Source organism: Belonocnema kinseyi, chromosome 2, assembly GCF_010883055.1.
Source record: "Belonocnema kinseyi isolate 2016_QV_RU_SX_M_011 chromosome 2, B_treatae_v1, whole genome shotgun sequence".
NCBI lineage: Eukaryota > Metazoa > Arthropoda > Insecta > Hymenoptera > Cynipidae > Belonocnema > Belonocnema kinseyi.
The window spans coordinates 133,516,067-133,532,993 of NC_046658.1; the positions used below are offsets into that span (position 1 = coordinate 133,516,067).

The 16,927-nt window shown below is 25.5% G+C and overlaps 1 protein-coding gene across 5 annotated transcripts in view; it reads right to left on the bottom strand.

The window, feature by feature from the left end:
• Positions 1-16,927, bottom strand: part of LOC117167487 (schwannomin-interacting protein 1 homolog) — a 108,455-nt gene that overhangs the window by 69,497 nt on the left and 22,031 nt on the right. For all 5 annotated transcript variants that reach the window (XM_033352467.1, XM_033352466.1, XM_033352468.1 and 2 more), the window contains exon 4: positions 14,328-14,665. In XM_033352467.1, the coding sequence (XP_033208358.1) occupies positions 14,328-14,665 (338 nt within the window). The remainder of the gene's footprint in view (positions 1-14,327; positions 14,666-16,927) is intronic.

The window sequence follows — 16,927 nt, forward strand, 5'->3', positions numbered from 1 at the left end:
GTATGTATGTATGTATGTATGTATGCATGTATGTATGTATGTAACTATTTATGTATGCATGTATGTATGTATGTATGGTTACCTGATTGTTGTCCTAGTTTCTGGTGCACGACAAAAATACACGCAAATTTCCCTAATGATATTTTTAATTTCGATAAGAATGAAAAAAGTTAAATGCTTTTCAATATTTTGAAAATTTTCAAAAAATGAAGAAAAATTTTTTTTATATAATATATTAAGAAATATTAATCCCAACTTTTATTAGATATAAAATATCTTTGGAAAGTATTTCTATGACTTTTTTCAATTAGATTAAAATTTAAAAAGTTAGTGCTTTTTCAAAATTTGAAAAAATTTTTTTTGATAAGTCTTAGAATTTGTTTTCATAATTTCGGATGCACCACAAAAAGACGCGCAAGTAATTCTAATGTAATTTCTAATTTCGATAAAAATCAGAAAAGTTTTATGCTTTTCGATATTTTGAAAATTTTCAAAAAATGGAGAAAAAATTTTTTTATATAATATATTAAGAAATATTAATCCCAACTTTTATTAGATATAAAATATCTTTTGAAACTATTCCCAAGACATTTTTCAATTAGATTTAAATTAAAATATGCGTGGACAAAGTGAAGAAAGCGAAACTACGTAAAATAGGAAAAGAAAAACAAAGAAGTAAGGGGAAAATAAGAGAGGAGAATAGGGGAAGTGCGAGGAAAATAGGAGAAAATAAATAATGGAAGTCAGGGAAATTAAAAGAAAAATTAAACTATTTGGTTGGAAATTAAACTATTTTTATGAAAATTTACTTATTTGGTAAAAAATAAACTTTTGCGTTGAAAAATAATTTTTTTTGGGTTGAAAACTGAACTATTATAGCTAATTAATTTTTTTTACTTTAAAATTAAATAATTTTTTAAAAAGAGCTAAATATTTTGTTGAAAATGCGTCTTTTTGGTAGAACATTAATTTTCATGGTGGAAAATTGATCTTTTTAGTTAAAAATTGAACTACTTCGTTGAAAGTTGAACTACTTTATTAAAAAATCATTGTTATTAAAATTCAAGTCTTTAGATTAAAATTAAAATTTATTCCTAAAAATTCGATTTTTTAACAAATAAAATTAATTTTTCTGTGTGAAAATTTAGCTATTTCCTTTTTGGTTGAGTATTTATTCTTTATGTGTTACCATTCAAGTGTTTATTAGACCATTCACGGATTTTGTTAAACATTCTTTTTTTTTTTTTTTTTTTTTAAATCTTGTTTATTAAATGTTTTCTTTTGGTGGACTGTTCAAATATTCGGGTAGAAAATTGTTAAAAAATACGCTGCTTTTCTGCTAAAAATTAATTTTTTAAACCGAAAATTTGATGATTCAATTTTGGGTTCAAAAAATATCTTTCTTAGTAGAAAATTCAACTATTTAGTTTACTAACGTCGTTTACTCGAGGATTAAAGTATTAATTAGTATAGTTAGTATTAATTGAATGAGTTTGTGATCAAATGTTTTAATGTATTTTAAAGCAATTTTTTAATTTTATTGCGAGTGTAATATTTTATTGAAAATTAGTTTTTTCTTTGTTGAAGATTAAGTTTTTAAACTGAAAATTCAAGGGTTCAAAATTCATGTATTTTCTTGAGACGACAAAAAAATGTATGGCCTGTATTCAGACCATTATTTTCTTGATTCAATGGTAATTTATTTTCCATTTTTGGCTCGATATTGAGTGTTTTTTAAATAGAAAATTATTGTATCTCGCTGAAATAAAATTTTTTTCTTTTTTGAAGATTCGCCTTTTTGGTTTTCAAATTCATCCTCTTTTGGTGGAAATTTCATCTTTTTTATGAAGTCTTTTCTTTACTTGAATTCAAATGCAATCATGCAAAATTAAAATCTTTTTTTAATGAAAATTTAAACTCAACTATATGGTTAGAAATGTATGTAATTTGCTGAAAATTTGTTGTTTTTTTTCTTTTTTGGTTAAATTTAACTGCTTTCATTAAAAATGAAAATCTTTTTTCAATAAAAATTTAAATTCAACTATTTGGTCATTTGTAATTTGCTCAAAATTTTTTGTTGTTTTTTTTTTAGAAATTAATCTTGTTGATTGAAAATTAAACTAATTGGTTACAAAATTCATCCTTTTGGCAGAAAATTCAACTATTTGGATGAAATTTTATTTATTTCTTGAACTAAAAATGTTTTTTTTTTAATTGAAAAGTCGTCTTTTTGGTTTTTCACATTCATTCACAAATGGTGCAAAATGACATTTTCTTTCATTAAGTTTTCTTTACTTGAATTCAATTGCCTAAAATTAAAATTAAAAACCTTTTTCGGTTTAAGACTCAAGTATTTAGTTAAACACTAAACTATTTGGTTGAAAATTCATGTCTTCTGTTGAAAATTAATTTTTTTCAAAATTCATCCTTTTGGTTGAAAATTTAATTGCCAGGTCGAATTTTGGTTTATTTTTTGACTGAAAAATCTTTTTTGATTGAAAATTTATCTTTTTGGTATCAAAATTCATATCTTTTGTTAGGAATTTAATCTTTTCATTTCAAAATCCGTATATCTGATTAAAAATTTATGTAATTAGTTGAAAATATGTTTTGGTTGAAATTTAATCTGTTAAGGTCAAAAATTCAAATATTTTCTTGAAAATGGAACTAATTTCCTGAAAATTTATTTGTTTCATTTACAACTCATCCCTTTGGTTAAAAAATCATTTTATTAGCTGAAAACTATTTCATAAAATAAAAATTCAAATATTTGATTGAAAGTTCATATTTTTTGTTTCAAATTCTTCTCTTTTGGTGAAGATTTCATCCACTTTGGTTAAAAGTGAATATATTTGGTTGATATTAAATTTTTTCCGATTAAGAATTTTTTTGTTTTGTTTGAAAATTAGTTTTTTTTATTCAACCCAGTTTTTTAAATTTAAAATTAAAATCTTCTTTCTTTGAACTATCAACTATTATTTTCGCTGTTTAGAATTTAGATATTAATTTAATTTTCAACTTTATGTTCAAATGTTATTTATTGATTGAAATAATTTAAATTCAGTTTCAAAATTCATTCTCTTTTGGCAGGAATTTCATTTCGTTTTTTTTTATTTTGTAGAAAATTAATCGTCTGGATTGAAAATTAATCTGTTTGTTTGAAAATGTATGTGCTTTATTGAAAATTCGTATTTTTGGTTTCAAAATGCATTCTTTTAGTTGAAAATTCAACGATTGATTCGATATTTTATTTATTTCTTGAATTAAAAACTTTTTCTCAATTGAAAATTCGTCTTTTGGGTTTTCAAATTCATTGTCTTTTGATAGAAATTTAATTTTTGTTCGTTTAGCCTTCTTTGGTTGAAGTCAACTACTTTCATTTAATATTAAAATAAATCTTTTTCGTTTGAAAATTCAACTATTTGGTCGAAAATTTATGTATGATATTTTGGTGGAAAATGTATATCTTTTGTTAATAATTAAATAATTTTCTGATAAAATGTCCTAATATTTTTTAACTCAATTTTTAATTTGTAATGCTAGTGTAATGGCCAGGATTATTTTCCTGATTCAAAACTGTTTATTGTATTTAATTTCACAGAGTTGTATCTTGCAGAGTAGGCGCATATTGTCTTTAGTTATCGAAGCAGGATTTCGCTGATCGAGAAGTACAGGTTTGCTGACCTCAGTTAGGAAACAGTTATCTCTCTGGTCGCTTGTATTTAAAAAAAAAAATTAAAAATTATAATATAATATTTTGATGAATTATATTTCAAACTGCAATAAGTTTTTTTTAATTATTGAGAAAAAATAATTAATTAATAAGTCGTTACTTAAAGTTAAGTATTTTAAGTTCCATCTTGGTACAATTTTGGTAGAAAATTCAAATATTTTGTAGAAAGATGATTTTTAAAATTAAATTTTCATAATTGTAGTTAGAAATCCATTCCTTTGGTTAAAAATTCAACTATTTTGTTGAAAATATGTTGTTTTTTGTTGTTGAAAATTTAACTATTTCATTGTGTTTCGAAAAGTGATCCTTTTTAGTTTGGTTGAAAAATATTTAGTCAAAAATGTAACATTTCTGATTAGAAATATATTTTTGTTAAATTAAAAATGAATTGAAAATTCGTCTTGCTTGGTAGATAATGAATTTTCATGGTTGAAAATTCAAATACTCGTTTAAAAATTTATGAATTTTATTAAAAATAAATTTTTTAAAATAGAAAATCAATCTTTATTGTTGAAAATTCATATAGTTGAAAAATCTACTTTTTTGGTTCAATGCAATTGTTTTTTATATAAAATGAAAATCTTTGACAACCCCTAAATAAATTCACAAAAAAAATATTTAGTTAGTAAAAATTTCTATATAGTATACTATAATATGTATTAATATATCAAGCGCAATTTTAAATGCTTCAATTTTCTAACATTTCAAGTTAAAATCTTGTATTTTCAACAACAAAAAAACAAATTTTTAACAAAATAGTTTAAATTTCATCTAAATCAATGAATCTTCATAAAATAAAATTAAAAAAAAATTCATTTTTTAATCAATTAATTCAATTTTCAACTAAAAAAAATTTTAATGCGAACTGATTAATAATAGAACTAAATAAGAAAAAAAAACTATTATTGGCTGAAATTTATTTCTTTTTGGATAAAAAGTCTACTATTATATTTTTATTCAAAATTCATCTTCCTTGCTGGAAAGTTTTAATATCGTGTTGAAAATGTAATTATTTTTTTCAAATTGAAAATTTTTGTAAAAAAATCCTACTTTTTGGTTAGAAATTCCGTTTTTTTGAAAACTCATAAAAAATAAATCAATAAAAAAATTAACTCATACAAAATTACCTTTTTTGTTGGAAATTCAACTGTTTGGTACAATATTAGTCTCTTCCGGTTGAAGATTCAACTATTTCGTGGAATCTCTTTTTATCTTGACTGAAAACTCTTTTTTTGCTCAATACTCTTTGTTTGATAAAAATACAACAATTTTGTTAAAAATGGTTAAAATCTAAAATTGTACTTTGTTAAAAATTTACTTCTTTGGTTAAAGATTTAGCTATTTTGATAAAAATTTGATTTTTTTTTTGGTAAAAAATTATTCTTCTTAGTTGAAAATTAAACTTCTTTTGCTTAAAAGTTTAACTACTTTCTTAAAATTCATTTCTCTGGTTTAACATTCATCTCTTTAGTTGAAAATTTAGTTTAGTTTTTTATTTGTTAAAAATTCATTTTTCAAACTGAAAATTAAAGAACTTGGTTCAAAATTCATGTATTATCTTGAGACGAGAAAAATATTTTTGAATAAAAAAAATAATGTCCGTATTCAGACTAATATTTTCTTGATACAATACCGAATCATTTTCAATGTTTGTCTGAGAATTCGTCTTTTTTTTTAATGGAAAATTAATGTATCTTGTTGAAAAATTGTACGTTTTGGTGGAAATTTAATGTTCTTGCTTGAAAATTCAACTATTCGGTTGATTTATTAATTTTTTTAGTTACAAATTCTTTCTTGTTTGAAAATTTGTCTTTTTGGCTTTCAAATTCATCCTTTTTTTGGTAGAAATTTTATCTTTCTTGCTTAAGTCTTTTTTGGTTAAATTCAACTGCCTTAATTTAAAACAAAATCCTTTTTGGTTGAAATTTCAACTATTTGTTTGAAAATTTATGCAATTTGTTGTAAATTCTTTTTTTTCGTATAAAATTATACTTCTTGATTAAAAATTAAACTATTTGGTTGCAAATTAAGGTTATATGTTGAAAATTCGATTTTTTTTTGTAGAAAATTAAATTTTTGTTTGAAAACTAAACGACGTGGTTAAAAATATTTCTTGACTGAAAAAATTCATTCTCTTTTGGTAGAAATTTCATATTTTTTTATTAAGTCTTCCTTGAACAAATTAAACTGCTTTTATTTAAAGTAAATATCTTTTTTGGTTGAAAATTCAACTATTTAGTTGAAAATTTATGTAATTTGTTGAAAATTCGCTTTTTTGCTAGATAATAAATATTCTTAGTTGAAAATTCAAGTCTTTAATTAAAATTTATTTGTTTGGTTGACTAATCATCTCTTTCGTTAAAAATTCGTTTTGTGGAAAATTTTTTTTATCGAATTCAACTGCTTTTGACTTAAAATTAAAGTCTTTTTTCGTTGAAGTATCAGCTATTACATTCTTTGTTTAAAATTTTGATCTTGCTTGAAATTTCAACTATTCGGTTAACATTTTATTTATTTTTGGATTGAAAATTCGTATTTTGGGCTTAAAATGCATCCTACTTTGTTTGAAATTTCATCTTTTTTATCGAGTCTTCTTTGGTTGAATTCACCTGCTTTCATTTCAAATTAAAATATTCTTTGGTTGAAATATAAACTATTCTAATTTTAATTGAAAACTTGGGTTTCTTGTTTTAAAATTCAACTATTTGTTTGAAAATTGATGTATTTGGTTGAAAATTCGTCTTTTTTGTTACAAAATTAATCGCCTTGGTTGAAAATGCAACTGCCAAACATTTTTTGTTGTTGTAAATATTCATCTGTCTTGTTGAAAATCTAAAAAGATTTAATTCTTAGAAAATTAGTCCTCTTGGTCAAAAAATTAACTTCTGGATAGAATGTTGAACCCGTTTGTTGAAAATTCATTTTTTCTAAGATTTATATTTTAATTTGAAAATTCAGCTATTTGGTTGAAAATTCGCTTTTTTAGATAATAATTACTTTTTTGGAAATTCGTCTTTTTGTTAAAAAATCAATATTCTTAGCTGAAAATTGATTCTTTTTCGTTCAAAATTCAACCATTTTGTTTATTATTCGTCATTTTAACATGAAAACTCAACTCAAATGATTTTATTAATTTAATTATTCGTCTTTCTTCCTTCAGAAGTCAACAATTTGGTTTGAAAGTAATGTATTTTGTTGAAAATTCGTCTTTTTGTCCGAATATTAATCTTTTTGTTTAAAAATTAAAATGTTTGGTTAGAAAATCATTGTTTTTGGCTGAATTCATATTTTAATTGAAATTTTATCTATTTGGTTGACGATTAAATTTTTCTTTTTTAAATTCCTTTTTTTCGTTTAATAGAAGAACTAATAAAAAATTAAATTTTTATAATACTAAAATCATTTTTCTTGGTTGAGAATAAACTTTTTTCCTTTTAAAAAAATCTTACTTTTTGGCTTAAAATTTCAGCTGTTTTGTTTCAATTTTAATCTTCTTTGTTGAAAAATTTGACCATTTGCTTGAAAATGCATCTCTGTAGGTTGAAAATTCAACAATTTTGATAAAATAATATATTTTTTTTTTAAATTCTTGTTCATTTTTTTCAAAATTCATCCATTTGGGTCGAAAATCATTTTGGTTGAAAATTAAAACAATAAATAAATAAAATAATTATTAAATAATAATAAATTAAATCAAATAAAGTTTTTTAAAATATCATGCCTACAATTATTTATTGGAAACCAAGTTGGCACAGGGAGGTCTTTTATTTCAGCTAAAAAGTTTTTATTTTAATTTTACTTTACTATAATATTTCTTCTGAAATAATACATTGATTCACTGATCCCTCACGGCCTCACAATTGTGCCTGAGAGTAAGTATGATTAAATGGGCTACTATATGTATAGCCACGTATTTGCTCAAATTGAAAGAACCTCTCTTTTCTCTACGAAAACTAGGTCGAGTATTTTTCTGAGATTAAACTTATTCGAAATGAAGAATTTCACCAATTTCTTATTTTCAGTGTATGAGAAAATGTCTATAAATAAAAAAAAAAAACAATTGAAAAGATAAGCTTCTCCATCAGTGTTGGGTAAGTTACTTTTTTTCGAGTAACTAAACTCCAGGTCCCATAGAAGACCCACTTTTGTAATTCCAAGAACTGCTGGCTCACGCAGTTTTTCAGGGTCAGGGCGAGAGACGGTTGCCACTCGCCTCGGAAGGGCCGCAGTGCGCGAGTACTCAGTTGAATATATTGCGCAATATTATGCACTTAAATTGGAATTTATTTACTGTTACCTAAAAAATGACTTTTTAACTTCTTAAATTTAAGAAATTTATGAATTAAAAATAACTAAGACGATAATTTATAAAAATATGATTTAAAAAGAAATAGGCATTAGATAAAGTAAATACAAAATATATTTTGACCAGTGAACAACAGTATATGTATATTTATACTAAAACTCAAATTGATTAATAGAAATAACTCATCTTGAAACGCTTTAAATCCCTAACATTTCAAGCAAAAATATTGTATTTTCAACAGAATAGATTACTTTCAACAAAATAGTTGAATTGGCAACCAAACAAATGAATTTTGAATAAAAGAGATGAATTTTCAACAGAAAAGTTGATTTTTAACCAAACAGTTGAATTTTCTACTGGAATATTTGAGTTTTATACAACAATAAAAAAAAAACAAATTTCAACGAAAAAGTTAAGTTTCTAACAAAAACATTAATTTTGAATCAAATAGTTGAATTTTCTACCACATTATTTAAATTTAAAAAATAAAAGAATTTCAAACAAAATAGTTAAGTTGTCAACAAGAGATAGATTTTCAACTAAAAATATTAATCTTCAACAAAAAAACTGAATTTCTTACAATGTAGTTCAACTTTAAAGCAAGTATGTGCAATTTTCAACCATAAAAAATGAATTTAAAAAAAGTTTTAACCCTTTACAGAAGTTCCTGTACCAAAGATTATAAATTTGAAACTGAATACAACACTACTCAACAAATGGGATGAATTTTCACATCAGAAATATGACTTTTCAACCAAAATTTCATTATTTTTTAACCAAATGGTTGAATTTTCACATTAAAAATAGTCATTTTTAACAAAAAAGTTAATTTTAAACTAAACAGTTAAATTTTCTACCAGAATATTTCAATCTTCAATCAAAAATATGAATTTTAAACAAAATATCGAAATTTTCAATAAACGAGATAAATTTTCAACTAAAATTATAAATATTTAACCGAACAATCCAATTTTAACAATGTATTTCAACTTTTAACCAAGTAAGTTAAACTTTCAACCATAAAATAAGTATTTTGAAAAAAAATGTGAACCCTTTACATAAGTTTTTTTTTATTAAAAGATATAAATTTTCAAATCAAATACAACGCTTTTCAACAAATAAGTTGAATTTTCAAACCAAAAATATGACTTTTCAACAAAAATGTTCGTAATTTTTTAACAAAATGATTGAATGTTCATACCAACAATATTATTTTTTAACAATTAAATCAATTTTACAATTACAATTTTAGAATTAATTTTACCAGAATATTTGAATTATCTACTAAAAAAAGAATAAAATAATTTCAAACAGAATAGTTCAATTTTCAATAAATATGACTTTAAAAAAAATTTAACCAAACAGTTGGATTTTCTAACATTTTCAAACGAAAAAGACGAATTTTCTAAAAATTAGCTGAAACTGCAACCAAATCAGATTGATTTTCTACCATAATAGTTGTATTTTCGACTTCATAAAATGAGAATTTTTCACCAAAAAAAGTCAATTGTGAAACGAAAAAGCCAAAATTTTAACGACCAAGGAAAACATTTTCCCCCTAAATTGTTGAATTTTCTACAAAAAACTTGCATTTTCAAACAAAAAATATGAATTTTCATGAAAAAAGTTACTTTTCAGCCAAATAGTTAAACTTTCTAAAAAAAATCGAATTTTTAACAAAATGCATAAATCGTTAATAAAGCAGTTAAATTTTGCACCAAAATAGATAAATTCATAACAAAAACTATAATAGTTATTTTTCTTTCAACTAAAGAAGATTTTACTTTGAATTTAATCACAGTCAAATTCAAACAAAAAAAACTCATTTTCAGAAAAATAGCTGAATCCTCAACCAAAAGAGATTAAATTTGCTTTCCAAATATAAATTTACGTCTGTTTTTCAATACCGTCGTTTCGATCTCATCCTATCCTTTATATCTTCGTCAATCTTTTTCTATATTTCTCTATATTTTTTCAATCTCTTCTTTATCTCATCCTATCCTACGCCTATCAACGTTAATGTTGTTTTCTATCTCTTTGTTAATCTAAATTCATGTTTATCTTTTTCAATACATCTCTATCTCAGCCTATCCTTTTTCTATCAGCGTCATTCTTTTTCTATCTCCTTGTCAATATAAATTCACGTCTATCTTTTTCAATACCCTCCTCTCTATCTCATCCTATCCTTTATCTATTTAGGTCAATCTTTTTCAATCTCCTCTTCTTTATCTCATCCTATCCCATGTCTACCTTTTCCTATAAATTTGTCAATCTGAATTCATGTTTATCTTTTTCAATTATCTCTTTTCTATCTCATCCTATCCTTAATCTTTCTACATCAACCAGAAGGTTTTGCCACTAGGTGGTCCTCGGTTACGAGAGATAGAGAAAGATTGAAATTAGTCATAGATAGACTAAGGAATAGAAAAAGATAAGTGTCCTCGGTCACGAATGGCAGAGAAGGAGATAGAAAATTATTGAGATAGGAAAAGATAGCGTTTTAAGGATGCAAAGTGACCCATTAAGAGAGATAGAATACACAAGAACGCGTATATAAGAACAGTTTTGGGGGTTGCCTCGCACTGGCCTTGAGACTAAATCAGTCTGTGGAAACGTAAATAGTCTATTGTAAATCGAATTTCTATCTTTTTCAATCTTTCCACTTCCAAGAGGGCTTTCTCTCCTTATATTAAATTTTAAAATTATACTAAATAAAATTTTATCTTCTTCAGATGGCTGGTAAAAATTTCGGAATTGAAATTTCGGAATTTTTTTTTTTCAGATTCTTTCTGAGATCAGCATCTGAAGTTTTTGGCTTCTATCCTAAATTTTGACTAATTATGACAACTAAATTCCAGTTAATGCAAATAGGTCTTAAATCAATTAAAAATTGAATAAACATGATTTTGGCTTGAGATGTTTCATTCATCTTTGTCAGATATTTTCGGAAAGAATCGGATGCAGATATTAGAAGGGTTTAGAAGGAAATAGAAACGATTGGATAGTATCCAAAACTTCTACAGGGATCTTCGCGTTTTTTTTAATGGTTAAAAATTGGAAAATAGTTTTTAAATTTATTATCAAAGATATATGCTTAAATGTAAAGTAGGGTCGAATGGGATTAAGTCTTATACAAAATTACAAAGCTATACTTTGATTAATGATATCTCAAACATTTAAAAAAATTTTATTTCAAATATTGATTACTGTCTTCTTTAATGAAGAAAATAGCCTGAATTTTTAAAAATTTCGTTTGGTAAAGTGTCAAAATCCTCTGCAATTTTAAAGATGCGTAAATAAAAATTCTTAAATCGTGATGATTTTGATGATTTTGAAAATCAAAAGTCGAAATTTTTCATTTCTAAATCTTTAAGAATTTTGAAATTTCGAATTTAAAGCATCAATATTACAGAATTTTCAGTTATTAAACTTAAGATTTCCATACTTTTTAATTGTAAATAATCAAGATTAAAAATTCTTCAATTTTAAATATTTACAATGAAAAGTTCTTAAATTTAAAATTCTTGAATTGTAAAAATATAGAATTGCAAATTCTTCAATTTTGAGTATTTATAATTGAGAACTCTTTAATTTTAAAGATTTAGAAATAAAAATTTTTAAATTTAAATGATGTTGATGATTTTGGAGATCAAAAGCCAAGTTTTGAATTCAAAATTTTCTAAAGTGAAAAAATTCCAAATGTAATTGATATATATTTTAAATTCTACAATTTTTAAAAGTTGCAATTAAAAACTGTTTAATTGTAAAGATCAAAATTTATAAATTTGGATGATTTTGACGAACAAAGGTAGGGTTTGCAAATAAAAAATCATTCAAATCGAGAAATTTGAAATGTAATGCATCAAAATTACAAAATGTTGAATCGAAAAACTTGCATCATTTCTAATTCTTAATGTTCATAATTAAAAATCTTTAATGTCAAAGATTCAATTCTAAATTATCTAAATTAAAGACATTTCTAATGTAAATCATCCAAATTATATAATTTTTAATTGTAAAACTTAAAACATGCATAATTTTTTATTTTTAATTTTCGAAAATAAAAACCTCTTGAATTTTAAATATTTACAATTCAAAGTTCTGCAATTTTTAGGTGACAACTTAAATGTCTTAAGAGTTAAAGGTTTATAAATATAAAATATTTAATTTTAATGCTTTTGCGATATCAAAATTAAAATCCAAACTAAAGAAATTCGAATTTAAAGCATTATATCACAGACTTTTTCAAATTTAAAGATATATTTAAATGCAAATTCTTAATTTAAACAATGTATGCATAAAAATTTTTTATTTTGGATGATTTTACACATCAAACTTCAAGTTTTTAATATTTTAAATCTTCTATATTGAAGAAATGATGAATATTAATCATCGGATTTACAGAATTTTTTATTGCAAAATTTAAAAATTAAATAATTTTCAATTGCAAATTAAAAAGATTAGTAACTCATGAATTGAAATATTTATAATTTAAAGTTCTGTAATTTAAACAGTTTAAATTAAAAACTAAAATTTTAAGGATTTATAAATAAAAGTTCTTAAATTTGGATGGTTTGGGCATAAAATTTGAATTTTCAATTCTAAATCTTCTGAGTTGAAGAAATGTCGAATATAAATCATCAAATTCACAGAATTTTTAATCGTAAAATTTCAAAATTTGATAATTGCTAATTGTAAATTAAAAAATTATTAACTAGTCAATTTTAATTATTTACAATTTAAAGTTCTATAGTTTTGAAGAGTTATTTAAGACATTTCAGATGTGAATGATCAAAATTACAGAATTTTAAATTGTAAAGCTCAAAACTTGTAAAAGTTTTAATTGTAAATTTTTAATAATAAAAATAATTCAATTGTAAAGATTAATATATTTAACTTTTACAATTTTAGAGAGTTAGAATTGAAAAATCTTTAATTTCAAATACGTACTAATAAATAGTCAATAAATTTTGATGACAGAAACATTAAAAGTTAAATTTTGAATTCTAAATCATTTAAATTCTAGAAATTTTATCGTAAATCATCAAGATTACAGCATTTTTAGTTACAAAACATAAAACATTCATAATTTCTAAATGTAAACGTAAAAATTAAAAACTTTTCATTTCTGACTATGTATTTTCAACTTTTCAATTTTAATTCTTCGAAATGAAGTAAATTCCGAATTTAAACCATCAAATTTACAGAATTTCTAATTTTAAAATTAAAAAATTTAAACATTTAAAAATTGGATAATTCTAGCCGTTAATTAAAAAAATTGTTAACTTGTTAATTTTAAATATACTCATATAAAAAGTTCTTAAATTTTGTTGATTTTAATTATCAATGGTCATTTCTTCGATTCTAATCTTCGAAATACAGAAATTTTAAATTCTAAATATAAAAACTTGCATAATTTTTAATTGTAAATTTTTTAAATTAAAAACTTTAATTTTAAAGGTTCAAAATTCAAAGTTTTGCAATTTTGAACAGTCACAGTTAACAATTTTTAAATATCGAAAATATAGAATTGCAAATAAGTCAATTTTCAAGATTTATATTTTAAAGGTATATAATTTTGAACGTTTATTGCACCCGGAAAATGACCAAAAAAATTCACAATTCTAGTGTTATGTAAAACTCATGCTAAATACGATAATTTTTGGAATTAATAATAGAATTAATTTTGGATATTTGGCAATTGTTTGAAAAATAAATTGAAAATAATAACTTTTTATGATTTACAGGGAAAAAATTCTTCAAACAAATTAAACTTGTTTAAATAATTACCAAATATCTCAAACAAGCAATATTATTCCTGAAATTTATCAACGGTATAGTTTGTTCCGAAAAATAATAACATTACACAATTTCAAGGAGGTAAAAATTGTTGAAATAAATAATAATTGTTCTAACAATTCTAAATTTCTTTAAAAATACTTTGAAACTTGTCGAATTAAAATAATTCATTTATCAAAAATTCCAAGAAATACAGTATTTAGTAGGAATTTAGATAAAAAATATTTTACATTTTTTGACTCATTTTCCTGGCACAGTACAACGAGGTTGGGATTGGGGTGTCAAAATTAAAAATACTAGTTGATAACAATTACTTCTATTTTTCAATTCTTTTCGAAAACCGAACTTATCCGATTTAAAATACCATGTCAATTTAAACAAAACAAAAATAGGGAATTTCTTTTTCCAGAAAACGAAGAATTTGGGAGAGGGGATCGATGACCAAAAATCAAAAGTCAAATAAAACAGGTAATATCAGACAATACTCACATGAATGTTAAATTTGGGCTTGTCGTAGAATATCTTCTGTTCAATATTAAGCCCGTCAAGTTGATTGATATTCTCGAAAGTGAGTGGCTGAACGTTATTGTTGAACTCGTTTCCGCCCTCTATGGAAGAATGTTTGTCGTTAAGCGTTGAAAAAGCGCAACTGTCCTGCTCATCCTCAGTGAGGTGTGAGTCAGTGTCGGAGAGCAGTGAAGGACCCAGATGATGGAATCCTGGATAATTCGGGTTGACGATCCCGCGACAGCCGGGCGGCAGATTGCCTTCTTCTGACCAGTCCGACCAATCCGATGGTGTCGACTCGTGTGATGGATCTTCAGATCCTGCAAAATACATACATGTTCGCATTGCGAATCAACTAGCTGAGCTCAACTCAGAAATGAGTCACTCGTGCTCGCTCGGTGCGTGCCTTCCACGCGTATTACGAAACTGCTCGTTACCAGTATACGTATGTGTTATTATTAATGGTGAGCAGGCTGGAACTACATGACCACATTCTGATGCGGTCGATGCTAAGCGATATTTGGTCACAGCCAGTTCACCGATTTGGCAATCAGGGCTCTGTTATGGAAACTTGTTTCCGGTTTGATACACTCCGAAAAGGATTTGGTTGAACAAAAAAACGTGCTTTCTCGGATACAGACGAAAATTCGGTCGAATCAGATTTTGGTTGATTCAATAAAATACAGTCCATCTTTTCAATAGTCCACTGCAAAAAATGGTTTAGCTGGATTTCGCCTTCCAAGGAAATATCGATGTGTCAACTAAATTTCTGTTTGAGCAATTTAGCAAATTTAGCTGAAACAGATAGAAATTTAGTCGACACAGACATATTTTCTTGGAAAACGAAATCCAGATGAACGTCTAGCTGGGACAGGTAAATCATTTTTTGTAGCGTGCCGCTCTCAATAGTGCCGTTAGCCCTAATCCAAGCTCGGGCTCTGCAGCCACTCCTGTGCTTTCCCCTACTCGCCCGAAATTCGGATCCGACTTAACCAATAATGCCACACGAAGCTCACACGGATTTACACTTTTAGTGCTGAAAGAGGCAGCGCGGTACTATTGAGATGGGCTTCCCAAATTCGTGCGCGCTCGAGAGCTAGACAGTGGTAAGGAAACTCCTTTCCGAGAAAATTTATTCCCCTACAAGCCCGATTGCGGCACTATTAACCCCTTGCGGCATAGTGGGAATACCGTATTCCCACCTTTTTTCATATCATTTTTTGCGATTTCAGAGTAGTTTTTATTGGATTTTACACAGATTTTTTTAAATTTCATGCTCGCAGGATGATAGAAAGTTGAAATTTTTTTGCGAAGGTTCTAAAAATTTTAAATAATTTGTTAATACTTATAAACAAAGATGAAAAAAAGCCTTTTTTGTTAAAAAAATTCATTATTGAAAACTGTCCATTATATCCTTATGAAAATGGGTACTTAAGGGTGTTTGGGGTCGATCAATACGAATCTGGACTCAGATTTTGAAAATTCAAAATGGTGGATCCAATATGGCTACCGAAATTGGGAATATTTTTGGATTTTACCTGAAAATTGGTATACAGAGGTTTTCGGAGTCGCTGATCACGAATCTGAAATCAGACTTTGAAAATCCAAAATGACGGATACAATATGGCAGTCAAAATAACAAAATTTTCTGGATTTTGTTTAAAAACTAGTGTACAAGGATTTTTAGAGTCACTGATCACGAATTTGAATTTAGATTTTGAAAATTCAGAAAATTGGTACTAATCCATGTTTTAGGTAAGTAGGTGTATATTTTTTCAAACCTTAATATTCTAAATATTTGTCATTTTGAATACAGATTCAAGATCAGCGACCTCCTGTCTGTGCCAACTTTCAAAAAACAATTTAGAAATATTTTGAATTTTGGCCCGCCGTTTTGAATGTCCAAAATCTAAGTTCAGATTCGTGATCAGAGATACCAAAAACCCCTGTACACTAATTTAAAAAAAAATCCAAATTTTGGCAGCCATATTGGATCCGCCATTTTGAATTTTAAAAATCTGAGTTCGGATTCGTGATTAGCGACTCCAAAAAAACATCTGTATACCAATTCTAAAAAAAAAATCCAAAAATATTCTAAATTTATGTCACCAGATTGGATCCACCATTTTGAATTTTCTAAATCTGAGTTCAGATTAGTGATCAGTGATCCCAAAACCTCCCGTATACCAATTATCAGAAAAAATCATGCCAAATGTTAGCCGCCATATTGGACCCGCCATTTTGAATTTTCAAAATCTCAGTTCAAATTCGTAATCAGCGACCCCAAAAACCCCTATATACCAATTTTCATGAAAACTCATTTCCCTGAAAAATGTATGCCGGAAAGGGTTAACCCTTAAACGGCCAAAACGCCACTACCGGGACACTGCTTTTCAACGGCCAATAACTAAGACTATTCGACACTGGAAAAAATGGAGACACATATATTTTTATTGCCTAAGATCTCCTCTTTCCGACGTTGCCAATGAAATTCCTCAAAAAATTTATTTATTATCCCAAAATGCAGTTTAAACAACAAAAAAACGTGATTTTTCGTGCCTATTTTTTTTGTGAACCATTTT